This window comes from Colletotrichum phormii (genome assembly GCF_030913505.1).
Source record: "Colletotrichum phormii strain CBS 102054 chromosome Unknown BDP81scaffold_11, whole genome shotgun sequence".
NCBI lineage: Eukaryota > Fungi > Ascomycota > Sordariomycetes > Glomerellales > Glomerellaceae > Colletotrichum > Colletotrichum phormii.
Window position 1 is genome coordinate 821808 of NW_026851453.1, and position 13797 is coordinate 835604.

At 53.6% G+C, this 13797-nt stretch overlaps 3 protein-coding genes across 3 annotated transcripts; 1 reads left to right on the top strand and 2 right to left on the bottom strand.

Moving 5' to 3' along the window:
* Window positions 1-363: 363 nt before the first annotated feature.
* On the bottom strand, window positions 364-5729 carry BDP81DRAFT_321238 (GTPase-activator protein for ras-like GTPase; the record flags this gene model as incomplete). The annotated part of the gene is made up of 2 exons (XM_060584595.1): window positions 364-748; window positions 928-5729. 2 exons carry the CDS (start codon window positions 5727-5729, stop codon window positions 364-366), a joined length of 5187 nt encoding a protein of 1728 aa, XP_060444773.1.
* A 2559-nt stretch (window positions 5730-8288) lies between these two features.
* Window positions 8289-10767, top strand: BDP81DRAFT_375484 (inosine-5'-monophosphate dehydrogenase IMD4). Its single transcript, XM_060586720.1, has 2 exons — window positions 8289-8937; window positions 9183-10767. Exons 1-2 carry the CDS (start codon window positions 8457-8459, stop codon window positions 10319-10321), a joined length of 1620 nt encoding a protein of 539 aa, XP_060444774.1. The 5' UTR covers window positions 8289-8456; the 3' UTR covers window positions 10322-10767.
* An 834-nt stretch (window positions 10768-11601) lies between these two features.
* Window positions 11602-13797, bottom strand: BDP81DRAFT_461501 (major facilitator superfamily transporter; the record flags this gene model as incomplete). The annotated part of the gene is made up of 4 exons (XM_060593782.1): window positions 11602-12143; window positions 12201-12974; window positions 13024-13332; window positions 13746-13797. The coding sequence occupies 4 exons, from the start codon at window positions 13795-13797 to the stop codon at window positions 11602-11604; spliced, it is 1677 nt and encodes a 558-aa protein (XP_060444775.1).

The window sequence follows — 13797 nt, forward strand, 5'->3', positions numbered from 1 at the left end:
TTGTTACCCCGCAATGCGAATCTCGAATAGAATAATGAGACGACGAAGAAGAAGAAGACGACTACGATGAATGACGAATAAAAGAAGAGACCGCCCAACCCTCGCCTTGCTTTGTTCAGTCAAAAAAAAAACCCCTCAAAATATGCGGTTTTCCCAAGTTCAAACATTTCCGTCTCATGTAATTCTCAGAGAGAAAGACATGAGTAAAGCAAAAAAAGATATCCTGCACGCCCCCATCCCAAGCGACGACACGCTTTCGTGCCCAATTCCATCCCATCAATCCATGTCTCATGTACCTTTTTTTCCCCGCCCATTCTCCCTCGTTGTATTCATGCCTTGTACTGTATTGCTACAACTCCCGTTTTACTGCGTACGGTAAAACTTCTTGTACACAAGATGCAGCAACAAGTTGACATTCAGCTTGAGGCTCCCCTCAAAAAGGTTCATAAACTGGTGGGCCTCGAACTGGGCCTGCAGCAGATCCTCAATGGGTACGAGGGCGCTCGCCCCCGGCATCTGGATGTGGCCGCGCGAGCCCTCGAGCGAGAAGACGCCCACCTCGTCGCACGAAATGGTAAGGTTGACCCTCTCCCAGTCGGTGACGCCACTCCACCCGACGAGCACGCCTTTCTCCGCTAGAGCCCGAGCGCTATATTTGTAACTGCCAAACTTGGGGACCCGCCCGCTGCGTTCCAGTTCGCGCTGATGGTTGTACTGTTTGGTGAACGGAAGCAGGAACCGTTTCTTTCTGTTAAAAAAAATTGACGAGATTTAGTCAGCGTATGGCGACACACTTGGACCGTGCTTATAATGTGGGTAATGGTGGGGGAAAAAGACTGGAAAGTGGAGGAGGATGGAGATCACATCCGGGGATCGGACATGTGGATGTGTGATATGCAGCTCACGATAGGAATTGTCTAGACTTACCCCTTGTTCTTTTGCAATGTCGCCATTGCGGATTCAATGTAGTCGTCATAGCTCTTGCGCTGTTGCTCGAGGTACTTGGCCTTCTCGTGCAAGTTGGCGAGAGTTGATCGAACACCTTCCAATTCACGCTGGCGCTGTACACGTCTTCGGCTCTTGGTGCGGATGTCGAGGGCGATGGCGTTGAGGATATCTTGGTAGTAGTTGTGCTTGGAGATTCGGCCCATGTGCTCCAATCGCATAATGTTCTCAAGCGCTGTACGCTTGAGGTCGTAGTACGACATCCGGGTCACATCCACCATGTGGGCGTCCGAGTACGCGCCCTTGGTGTTGGCGTCGTCGACTCTGTCGTCGCGCAGGACTGACCGCCACTTGTGTTCGTCTTCAGGGTTGATGGGCTTGACAAGGATGTCGAGGAGATGGGCGCCAGTCTGCACGCGAATAATGTACAGGATGCATCGCTTCGTCTCCATGAAGAGAGCCTTAACCTCCGCATCCGGATCGTCGATGTCGTGCAGCTTTGGCGTGAGGTAGAGTTGAATGTCAGAAGAGCCTGCCGAGAGCATCTCATTCTCGTTGTTCTTGGCACTACCCAATTCTTGCAAGATTTCGCGGAGAACGTCGTCTCGGTTGGGGCATACCATCGGGAGGTCGCCGACGATGAGGTTGTGAATCGCAAAGATATCCGTCATCTTGATGTACAGAGTTGGCTTGTTCTTCGAGTATAAGTCATTGAACTCATCAATGTCGAAATTACGCTCCGCGTCTGGTACAGAGATGAGGTCGTGGGTGATTTGAGCCAAACGCTCCATCGACTCGCCCACGAAAGCGTTCAGGGGTTGGAGGTAGATGTTCTCGCCGCCGAACGGCCTGCCCGAGGCTACCTGGCCGAGTACCTTGGCAACCTCTCCGAGATTGCGCTTCTGAAGAGGGCTCAACTGCTTCTCAATGACACCAACGTTCTCAGGAGCAATGACAGCGGGCTGCATGTAGAAGCGCCAAAGCCAGTTTGTGACAATCTGCAGGATATGGTGTTGAGGTTCTTTCTTGAACTGTTGACAAAGGGCCTCGAACATTTGGCGACAGAGGAACCGGACACCGTACGGCATCTTTGGCAAGAGGTCCTCCAGAGCCAGCAGGTATTGGTCGCAGATCTCTCGGAGGTCGCGGAGATGGTCGATGAAGAGGTCTCTTGTTTCTGGGTCCTTGATGGCCATCTCTCGGGGAACATCCAGAGGACGGCGGCTGGGACGGCCAGTCCGCAACTCTTCGTTGTTGATGGCTGACCTGTAGATCTGCAGAGGGTCACTCTCGAGGTCAAGAGCAGGATCCTCCACAATATTGTCGCGCACGATAGGGCCAAGAAGTTCCCTAAGGTACTTCCGGTCTCGGGGGGATCGGGTGTAGTTTGCGAGGAGCTTTGTCCAGAAGTAGTTGCCTCGAAGGTAGTCCTGAAGGTTTCTGCTGCTTTCTACCTCTTCCCGCATGGCTCTGGCGAGAAGCTTGAGGAGGTAGTACTCCTCACGGCGCTTCTGGGCGTACCCAAACAGCCCCATCATAAGGTGCTCAATACGCTTACATTCCTTCTCAGGGGTGCCCTGCTCGCGGATGCGCTTGAAGAGGCGTGCGAGGTATTGAGGCTGCGTCTGGAGGTTGAAGAACAGTTGTTGGTATGACTCCAGCTTCTTCCTCGAACTCTTGTTCAATGCCTTCAAGTCAAAGTGGTTGGAGGAAGAGATTGACGAGTTCGCCAGAAGTCCGATGGAGTGGCCGCCGTAGTTGCTCTGGTGCCGAACGACCTCATCCAGAGTGATCTTGTTCTTGACGAGGAGCGCAATCTTGATATCCAGCTGGTCAATGTACTGTTCCAGCATCTCATTCTGGCGAACTTGCGTGACCACGGTCTTTCGCAACCTCTCAAACTCGATCTCCTCGTTGAAGTCGAAATCACTGTCATTAAGAAGATGGACAAAGTTCTTGACAGCGTTGACTGGCGGGTCCTTGCCATGAGTAAGACTCTTGTATGCATCTCCTTGAATCTTGGCGCGGACCAGACTCTGGATCTTGACAACCTTCTCCATGTTCTCCTTGAAGAATCGCTTCTTCTCTTCGTACTTGGCTCGAACGACAAAGGCCTTGGCCGCAGCTTGCATCTCGGCGATCGTTCCTTCTTCTTCTTCGAGATCTGAAATCAGGTTGAAGACGTCTCCTCGCACCATCATGGCGCGCGCAAGCCCCTGGAGCTTCTCAATGACGGGAGTGTGAGACTCAAGCTCCTCGAGTAGTCCCGCGTGCTGCTGGCGGTGTTGGTAGCCCCGTATGCATGCCTGGAGCTTGGTGACCTTGGGCTCGACGCGGGAGAGCGCATCTTGATCAGCAGCAACGCGGCGTCGCTCCATCATGGCTCGGATGAGCGATTGAAGATTGACGAAGGTTGCCTCGTGGCTATTCAGGTTATCGAGCACCTGGGCGACATCCCGGCGGACGGCTCCGGCTCTGACATGGGCCTGAAGGCTTTCGACTTCAGAGACGCATTGGGCGAGTTCGCCCTTGGTCGTCGCAACTTCCCTGCGCGCTGAATTACCTCGCACTGTTGCTTGGAGGAGTTCGACTTCAGTGATATGCTGGCTGAGTTCCTCTACCGTCGCCGCGACTTCGGTCCGGACTTCCCGTCCTCGAATTGCTGCCTGTAGACTCTCGAACTCGGGGATGTGGTGACTGAGCTCAATCTTGATTGCTGCAACCTCATTTCGGAGCGTCTGGCCTCGGATCGCGGCTTGAAGAGCAGCCCATTTGGGTGCAGAGCCTTGCAGATGCTCTTGCTCTCGCGAAATCTGATCTCTAGTCAGCAGTGCCCTGGCAGCAGCCTGTAGGCTGACGATGCTGTCGGTCTGTCTGTCAAGAAGCTCGAGGTCGTCCGCAATTTGTCCTCTCATCAACATTCCACGGACAGCCGCTTGGAGGTTTTGGACTTCTCCAGACGTCTGAACCGTCTCTTGCTGTTGAGTAACGAACTCCTTTCGGACCAAGAAACCCCGGAATGCTGCCTGGATTTTCCGCACAGGTCCGGCGTGGCGGGCCAACTGAGATTTCTTATCTCGTACCTCATCCCGGACCTTCTTGGCCCTAACAAGACTCTGGAGCTCCAAGATATCGGGTTCCAGCATTTTCCAAAAGCGCTCCTTGTTGGCCATCCTGTTTCGAACGAGGAACCCGCGAACTAGGCTCTGCAAGTCCACCGCGAAGCGTCTCATCTGAAGCCGGTAGCCGATGACTTGACGGGTGAAATCACCTCGGATGAGAGCTTGGAGTTGGATGAGAGGCCCTTCGACGTCCCAAAGTTGCTGCATGGTATCTCCCAGGCGCATCCTCACAACGGCTCCGCGGACTTGTGCTTGAAGCTCAACGATGGCCTCTTCACTCTCGCCCAGCTCGCGGTCGATTCTCTCCTCCTCGGTCTCTTCAGGCTCAGGGGTCGCAGGCTCGACACCGAAATCGGCTCCCATATTGCCGAAGCTGGGCATGTTGACCCCAAGCTTATCCAGACCCTTCTGCATGGCCTCGAGCTCATGGTGCTCAAACTCGAGCTGGCCAACGAGGTTGCCGATGCGGAAGTCAACTATTCCTTTTCTGAAGAGCAGCCAACTGAGAGCGTGGATACAGTGGATGACCTTGGGGATGTTTTTCTTTTCGTAGAGATCGATCAGTTCGAATCGGAAGAGATCGGGGAGTTCAACCTCGTCCAAGTATCTGAAGAAAATGGCAATGTTGTCGGAGTGCCGGAACTGCAATTTTTGATGTCGGAAGATGCGGAATCTTCGGTCGGGATTCAAAGATTCGACAACCTCTGCGAGTGTGACGCCATCTCTGAGAGCTTCCTCTAGTTCGACAATAGGAGGGATCGACTTGTGCATGATGTCCTCGATCCATTCTTTGGCTTCACCGATATGGCAAAGGTATTCGTATGCCTGAAGGAACTGGCGCTGCTTGTCCATCCAATTCCTCCCTTCCCAGCCATATCCACCAGTGCGCTGGCCAGCTCGATTGTTGTCTGGCTTGTCTGCCCTCTGCAATCTCCGTCGACCTCTCAGCCCGATGACTTCTTGTGCTGGGGTTGTGATGGCAAATTCGTCGGCAGACTCGGATTGAGCAAGCTTTGATAAGGTGCGTAGCTGGCTCGTGGATGACCTACCCAGCTTTTCGAGATCTGGTCGTGCTAGAGAAGCAGAGTGCACTGCGGAAGGTGGCTCGTATGCATGAGGTAAAGCTGCACTGCCTCGGCTGATTGTGTCGGAACGGCCGAGCATCATCGAATTCGGGCGGATTGTCAGAGTTCGAGATATCGGGGTTGGAGAAGTGCTGCCGTCGTACTGGGCATGTGACAGCTTGCCGCTGTCGACGCTCTGGGTGCGTTCATGGCGATAACTTGGTCGAGGCGGTGAGGGGGTCGAGGCCGTCGGCGTTGTCTTGGTAGGAGATGAAGAAGCGGGGGCTTGAGGAAGCGGGCGTAGAGATTGCCGTGTCATGGAGTAGATGTTGTTGTCTTGTTCCCTCTTGCGCTCAAGGTTCTCTCCTCCGAATGAAACTTTATGCAGTCGCGAACCATCACTCTTGCCCCTCTTATGAGAACTTGGTAATGAGTAGCCGCTAGACACTGAAGAGAGTTGAGTACTCGCTCTGCTATTCTCAGAGTACAGAGAGTACCCTGAAGACGCGATGGACGAAGCAGTAGAGGACTGACGGTTGATGTTGCCGGGGTAATCCAGGGTATGGGATTGTCTGAGAGGGTGCGGGCGGTGCGACATGTTGGGCGAAGATTAGAATACTGGAGGAAGGCTGCAATCGAAAATCTGTGGACTCTGGAATTCGGATGACAACATTAGGGCGCCTTTGTCGGACGTCGGCAGGCAAGGTATGCGGCGCGGGTTGGATTAAGTTTCGACCTCGCGGTCTCGTCTCTTGGTCGGGCGCTGTCGAGATTCCGTTTCTATGATGTTTGGCGGAACTATCGGGATCAAGCAGGGGCGGAAGAAAGCTGGAACTTCGAAGCGACCGGCGATGGTGCGCGGCGAAGCGCGGGTGAAGAAGAATGGAGGTCGGACTCTCGGAAAATGAGAGCGCGCACTGCGCAAACAAAGAAGATGTCGGGCAATCAAGGCGACAGCGTCGGTGACAAGGGCAATGATGATGGGAAGGAATATTTTGGCAGAAGATATTAGATGTGCTGCCCACTTGACGCCAGTCCAGCCTCAAGCATTCAAAGAGGGCGGTCGCAATCTCGTCAATCGACAAGGTGTGGGTGGGATGTTGGGTCGTTTGGAGGTCGGGCAATGGAGGGGGAGGATGTGAGAGTGGGAGGGTGTCGGGACCTGATAAGGCAGTTTGTTTGTTTACTACGGCAGCTGGAGGGCGGCAACCAGCCCCCTTGCAACCAGGGTGCTACAGGGAGACCCACTCACTGCTGCCAGTCTGCCACTGAGACCCGTGAAGCCGTGCAACCAGTGGGAGAGAGGCCAGCCGCCATGGAAATTCGGGTGGCTTGTGGCTCTTGCTGGCCCCTGCGTCGCACCCGCCCGGCTTTTTAAAGTGGGGACCGATGCAGCAATCTTCCGTTGCACGGCCCTCCGCCCCGCCTCCGCTCTCTGTCAATTGGATTGTCATCTGCTTTTCTCTGGGCCAGGCGCTTCTCAAGTTCTCCCAACTTATCCCAAAAGGCTTCAGGTCAACAACATAATGGTCCGGTGAGGCCCAAAGCTGCAAGGTCGATCTGGATAACATGTTCAGGCAGTTCCCTTGGAAAACCCGTCACTGACTGCGGGCCAAACCGTCGCCGCTCATCTGACCTACTTACTTTGACAGATGCTATCGTCTATGGATTCCCCATTCACAGCCTTTGACACGTCGACTAATCTAACCTGATTGTCTGTCACCCAGTAAACATTACCCAACCCTCTGGATGAACCCATATTGCAGACATCATTAACGAAGTCAAAGTTGTGGGATAGAAACTAGGTGGGAGTATCTCTGTGAGAACGACGTTAACAACGATCCAAGGATCACGGTACGGACACGCTGTGATGGATACCTCCCCCCCTCGAAGACTCGGTCTTTTATCTATGGCACCCCCATTCTCTAGCTTGATGCATGTCACTGTTTATAAAACGCCTTCGTGCAGCAGTCGATGGATCCGCCAATACGAACGCTGCAGTCATTTGAACAATCAAAGTTTGACCGATACCTAGTACGTAGGGTGTGAAATGTTTTTGCTTTGTGTGTTCGCCTTTTTGGCTATTGGTATGAGGACCGCTGTTTGGTCTCGTTTCTTTTCTTTGTTCCTTCTTGTGTTATGGATCATGAAACAGCCAATCAGAGCCCACCATGGCTCTCGTGTTGACTCATGATGGATGAACGACGCTTCTAGAGTTTTGGTAGTGCACGTTAGCTTTCTTTAGTAACAAGTGATATATGTTGCAACTCATAATGGATGCATACTCTTATTTGACGGGTGAGAGACGTTCCCAAGATAAAGCACTTAGGGAGTGACAGTAAGGTAAACATTCAGTACTACTTGGTTCTCGCTCCCATGCCATCATGACCTCCTCGGCATCCCACCGCCTTTCGCTCCCGAACGGAAGGATGCAATCACTTCTGCTGGCCCTGGGGGTCTCTGTCCAGCTCACGCAAGGCAAGCAAGGATTGTCCTGTGTCGGTTGCTCTGGCCAACCAAAGTCCACGAACACAAGCAAACTCTGCAGGACTCTTCTCGACAGGGCACCTTGGTTTCCGTCTGGACTGAAAATTTTCATTTGCACTCTCGCAAGAGGTCCTGCGTCAACAATTGACAGAAAAAGCATTAGACTATAGTGCTCTGAATTGTAGTTTGATTTTCTTGACTCCAATGCTGACCTTTTTTTGGGGCCACCAAGGTGCCCGTCGGGGTTGCGTCATATCTCGAGAGTCGAGAACCCGATGTTTCTTACATAAGCCAATGCTAGATCTACCGGCTGCTATCTGACTTGGCGGCACTATTCCAGACTCGTTCTGGGCGTCTGGAATCTCGAAACCCCTTCCTTATGAAGAGAAAATGACAGTGAGCCATACAAAGCTCAAGCGAACCGAACAGCAAACATGATTTGATTTCCTTCATTGACCGAATAACATATCTCGTGCGGACAGATTGAAAGAACTGGGAAATTTATGCTTCCTAAGGTACGAAATTGCTGAACACAGTAAAGGTACACCCAAAGGAGTTGCGCCGCACTGTAGCCACTCACCGCCTGCCCCTCCTGCCCCTCCTTCCGCCGGTCGCGCACCGTTCACCTTAAAAAATTTCCTGCGGGGTGCCGTCTCAAGAATTTTTTTCCCTTCTTTCTTACGGGAAGAAGAGACATAATCAACCTTAGTTTTCGAATCGACCAAGCTTTTTTGTGTGGTCTTCTTTTCGAATTACTAGCAAGTTCTTCGACTCCGTTTTCATCTTTCTTCTGTTCACTCGGCAAGAAAACGAGAAAACTTCACCTTTTCACACAAAGATGCCTTCCACCAACGGTATCAACGGCGCCAAGGTGCTCGACTCCAAGACCGCCCTCCAGGTCTTGAAGGAGTACGAGAGCCGCGATGGCCTCGATATTCACGAGCTCATGGACACCAAGAAGCACGGTGGTCTGACCTACAACGACTTCCTGCTCCTCCCCGGCTACATTGGCTTCCCCGCCTCTGCCGTCGTCCTGGACTCCCCCGTCACCAAGAGAATCACCCTCAAGACCCCCTTCGTGTCCTCCCCCATGGACACAGTCACCGAGCACGAGATGGCCATCGCCATCGCTCTCCAGGGTGGTCTCGGTGTCATCCACCACAACTGCTCCCCCGAGGAGCAGGCCGACATGGTCCGCAAGGTCAAGCGTTACGAGAACGGCTTCATCATCGACCCCGTCGTCATCAGCCGCGACACCACCGTCGGCGAGGCAAAGGCCTTGAAGGAGAAGTGGGGTTTCGGAGGATTCCCCGTCACAGGTTTGTCAACCCCCTTTTTTCCCTCTCAAAGCCTGTTCTCCCACGGACTTGACTTTTCTCCCCCCTCGCTTTACATGATTACAAACCTTTTTCAATTATAACTTTCGTTCCACCAATTCGACGACCATGTCGTTCTGAGGAGACCTTATACTATGATCAAAGCATAAATTTTACCACAATTGTTTCGACTGCAGCAGGCCCTACGGCCCGTTACAAAACAAGACATGGCTAACCATCGTCTGCAGAATCCGGCAAGCTCGGTTCCAAGCTGCTGGGAATCGTCACGAACCGCGACATCCAGTTCGAGGACGACGCCTCCCTCTCCATCTCCAAGGTCATGGTCACCGACCTCATCACCGCCACCGACGGCACCACCCTGCCCGAGGCCAACAAGATCCTCGCAAAGTCCAAGAAGGGCAAGCTCCCCATCGTCGACAAGGACGGCAACCTCGTCTCCATGATCTCCCGCTCCGACCTCAACAAGAACCAGCACTTCCCCCTGGCCTCCAAGCTGCCCGACAGCAAGCAGCTCCTCTGCGGCGCCGCCATCGGCACCCGCCCCGAGGACAAGCACCGCCTCAAGCTCCTCGTCGACGCCGGCCTCGACGTCGTCATCCTCGACTCCTCCCAGGGTAACTCCATGTACCAGGTCGAGATGGTCCAGTGGATCAAGAAGGAGTTCCCAGGCCTCGACGTCGTCGGCGGAAACGTCGTCACCCGCGAACAGGCCGCCTCCCTCATCGAGGCCGGCGTCGACGGCCTCCGCATCGGCATGGGCTCCGGCTCCGCCTGCATCACCCAGGAGGTCATGGCCGTCGGCCGCCCCCAGGCGGCCGCCGTCCACTCCGTCAGCAGCTTCTCCGCCCGCTTCGGCGTCCCCTGCATCGCCGACGGCGGTGTCCAAAACGTCGGCCACGTCGTCAAGGGTCTCTCCCTCGGCGCCTCCACCGTCATGATGGGCGGTCTCCTCGCCGGCACCACCGAGTCCCCCGGTACCTCCTTCGTCTCCCGTGAGGGTAAGCTCGTTAAGGCCTACCGCGGCATGGGCTCCATCGACGCCATGCAGGACAAGAAGGCCGGCAACGGCGGCAAGGACAGCCAGAAGAGCAACGCCGGCACCGCCCGCTACTTCTCCGAAGGCGACAGCGTCCTCGTCGCCCAGGGCGTCACCGGCTCCGTCGCCCACCGCGGCCCCATCAGCCGCTTCATCCCCTACCTCTCCGCCGGCCTCAAGCACTCCATGCAGGACTGCGGTATCCAGTCCCTCAAGGAGCTGCGCGAGTCCGTCGACAACGGCACCATGCGCTTCGAGCTCCGTACCGCCAGTGCCCAGATGGAGGGTAACGTCAACATGGAGTCCTACGAGAAGAAGCTCTTTGCCTGAAAAACGGCAAATAGCCAACTAGCTAGCTAGTAGCCGTAAGGCTACCACGGACATGATGAACGGATAACAAAGATGTCAATTGGGAATATTTTCTCTTTGGGTGGGCCAAAAAACAGGGGTTGATGAAAATCACACAAAAGGCACGTGGGCAAAAACGGATATGGGAGGATACAGAAAAGAAAAATTAGCTTCAACCCCAACCACCCTCTGAGGGTATATAAACCCACCTCGAGGGAAGGGCGAAGCAAAAGACGGGGGGGCTTTGGGTAGGTCGGCAGTGTGCTTCAGTCTAAGCGGAGTTTTCGGGGTCTTTTTTTTTTGGAGAAAAAAGGGGTGGTGGTCCGGGCCTGAAGCGCCCATGAGATAGATGGATGATGCAGCGAACTGAATACCAAAAAATCTCTCTGAAATGAGACATGAAAATTCAAAACTGGTTTCAATGATCATAACTGTTCACTTCGCAAGCACTTTGTGTGACACTCTTCTTGATGTGGAACATGTCCGACTCCGACTTGTGTTACCCATCAGCCTCCAGCACCTAAGCATAGGCTTGCTACTCACTCACGATCTCCAAACACCAAAATTGCACCATTAGATAGTTCTTGACACTTCATGATGTTGTTCGTGGTGTATTCCACTGCCACATCACCCACCCGACCTTGACGGTCCTCATTCAATCCCCTGGCTCCCCTTATAAGTAGGCAATAAGCAGCGTCCGTTGTAGTCGATAGCCGAGCGGCTCGATTCTCGTATGTTGGCTCACGGTCCTATATAATGCCATGGATGGATAGCTTGTTTATTTGCGCGTTTACGAGAGCAACAGGCTAAGAGTTTGAGTTCGCTATCATCGACTTAATTTCATTTTGTTTTGTTCATGACACAAATGTGATATTAAGCTCCTATAAATGGGTCGAAATGTCTTCTCGCAAAGAGTAATGCCCATGTAGATGTGTCCAAATGCCGACAACGAAACGAAACAATAATGATGCTTTTAATAACCACCCAGAACATGCTCAAAATCAATGCCCTCATTGACAACAAAACAAGCCGTTGCTGAACCTGCAATGCCAGACGCCAGGCAATGATGGACCTAGATATGCAACAAAGGTAGGAAATCCACAAACCAATGCCGGCGACAAACTTAATCTCTCGGAAGAGCTGGCCGTAAATCTCGTATAAAGCGTTTCGTTCTTGTATCATTCTCGACTGAAACGTCAAATGCGCGCTTGCGAAAAGCACGAAAGCAGCATGTCGGTCACCAAGGGGGTCAGATAGTCACCTCAAGACCGCGTGGGACTGACGGAGTCGTATCCCGGTGCCCCATTCTTCGCACCTAACAATGGTGCCGTCTCATGCGAAGCAGCCTGTCCGCTGCCAGAAGCAACGACACTGCCGTCGCTGGCGTAGCCCTCGTCGCTGACGCTCTCGTCCTCGTCGTCGCTAGTGTCGGGGGTCTGGGTCAGAGCATCGTAATCGACCAGCATGTAGATGGGGATGGCGCCAATGATGGCAGTGAGCGCCAGGAACCAGTACGCGGTGATCATATAGCCTCTGGCGACACCCCAGCTGAAGGCAGCTCCGGCGACGGCGGGACCGAAAGCACGGCCGAACCCGCTGAACATGGTGGCGAAGCCGTTGAGAGTACCCAGGATACGGAGCGAAGAGGCCGAGTTGGTCAGAAGAATGGTCATGCAGGGAAAGCCAATGATGACGGCACAGGCTTTGACGAACATGACGATCAAGAGAGCGGTGTAGCGTCCAGCAGTGCTTTCAAAGAGGACTACGTAGGGGGCCACAATGTAAACGACGGGGAAAGTCACGGCTTTTCAATTTGTCAGCTTTTCAACCCAATATCCATAGGAAAATATGATATACGCACCGCATGCGCGGAAACTGCGCAGGACACCAAAGTAGTTGCACAGAGGCGGGAAGACGAAGAACTGGATCACGCCGCAAGTGATACCATAGATGGTGAAAATGGTACCGATACGGCCAGAATCGAGGCCAAAGCCACCAGAAAATTGGAAGGGCAGGTTCGTGTTTTCCGGGGTGTGCTCCTGCTTAGGGTAGTTCAGGAACACTGGGAGAACCTGGTCAAATGCCACAGAGTGGAGAGCGAGGAAGGTATAGCAAAGCAAGTTTATACTCGTCTGGGAAGTGAAGACCTCCTTCATGCTGGGTGCCTCCAAGGCCTTGTTGTCCTCGACCGGGTGGGCTGGGGGAGTCTTGTGAGGCACCAGAGGTGCGGTAGCCTCGCCGTCAACAAACGAGGTGCGTCTGGCTCTAGCATGGTGGTGGTGGTGAGAACGAGAGCGGCGTAATGAGCGGGTGATGCGCTCGCCCATCAGGAGACCCCAGTCGGGCTTGTGGCGCTTGCTTTCCAGCGTCTCCTTAAGGAAAAGAGTGGCGGTCGTGACAGAGATAAAGAAGAAGACCGCAGCGATGAAGTTCGGCAGGGCAAATGGATACGCCTTGAAGAACCAGCTGTTGCCGAAGACGGCGGGGAAGCGGTCGGCAGGCCTGGCGAAGAAGCCGCCAAATGCCGGGCCGAAAATTGAGCCAACGGACCAGATGAGAGGCATAATCGAAAACGCGCGGGGTTGCAGTTCCTTTTCTGGCACCATCTCTGCGACCATGGTGCGAATAATGCCAACTACAAGATTGTCAGCACCAAACGTGGACATACAGATTAGGAAGCATACCATTTCCGTTTCCACTTCCGAGGATGGCTCGCACAGTGATTGCCATGGGCAGACTTGTTGACACACCCCAGACACAGAAAAAGAACATTGTCGATAGGAGACCGACGATGATGGTTGGCTTTCTTCCAAATCTATCGGAAGCTCTACCCCATGGCACTGCTGTTACACTCTGAGAGAGGGAGAACACGGCGGACGTGATACCGGCCCATTTTGCGACATCGTTCTGTTCAACGCCGAAACTGCGAATCATCTCGGGGAGGTATGGGAAGACGGAAGTGAGGGCGAGAGGCTCCGCGAATCGCGCAACGGCTGTAATCGAATTAGCACCGGAATCTGGAAGGAACGACGGGTGCCTCTCTAATGTATCAGAGGGCACCCTGAGCCGAGTTGATGTCAAATCTGCGTCCTACAGTCCACCTTTGTACATGCTGGACCGCCTTGGGCTAGATGACGTTGTCGGCCTCATCGGTTCACATTGATCAGGCAGCTTGGAAGATCAAGACCATGCTAAAGTCGCATTTCGAGGTTGGTTTGGAGTACGTGTGTCTAAAGACAAGATGGCGGCAATATGGCGAGAACAGGCAAATTTCCCTCCGTCCATACTCTCGTAGTCCAGCAAGGCGATTCCAAGACAAGCACGATTCGTACTATCGGATTTGTTGAAAGCGCAGTTCAAGAAAAAGCAAGCGCTTGACAAGTTCTGAAATGTGAGGTTGCCTTACCCAGAATGGCCAGCTGCTTCGCGGGCAACTTTGGCTTTGTCGGTTTCGTCAT

What these genes read in the sequence shown, in the direction of transcription:
- BDP81DRAFT_375484 (XM_060586720.1), top strand. Translation starts at nt 8,457, where the DNA reads ATGCCTTCCACCAACGGTATCAACGGCGCCAAGGTGCTCGACTCCAAG. An exon ending in CGGAGGATTCCCCGTCACAG is followed by an intron (nt 8,938 to 9,182) that starts GTTTGTCAACCC and finishes CATCGTCTGCAG; the next exon opens with AATCCGGCAAGCTCGGTTCC.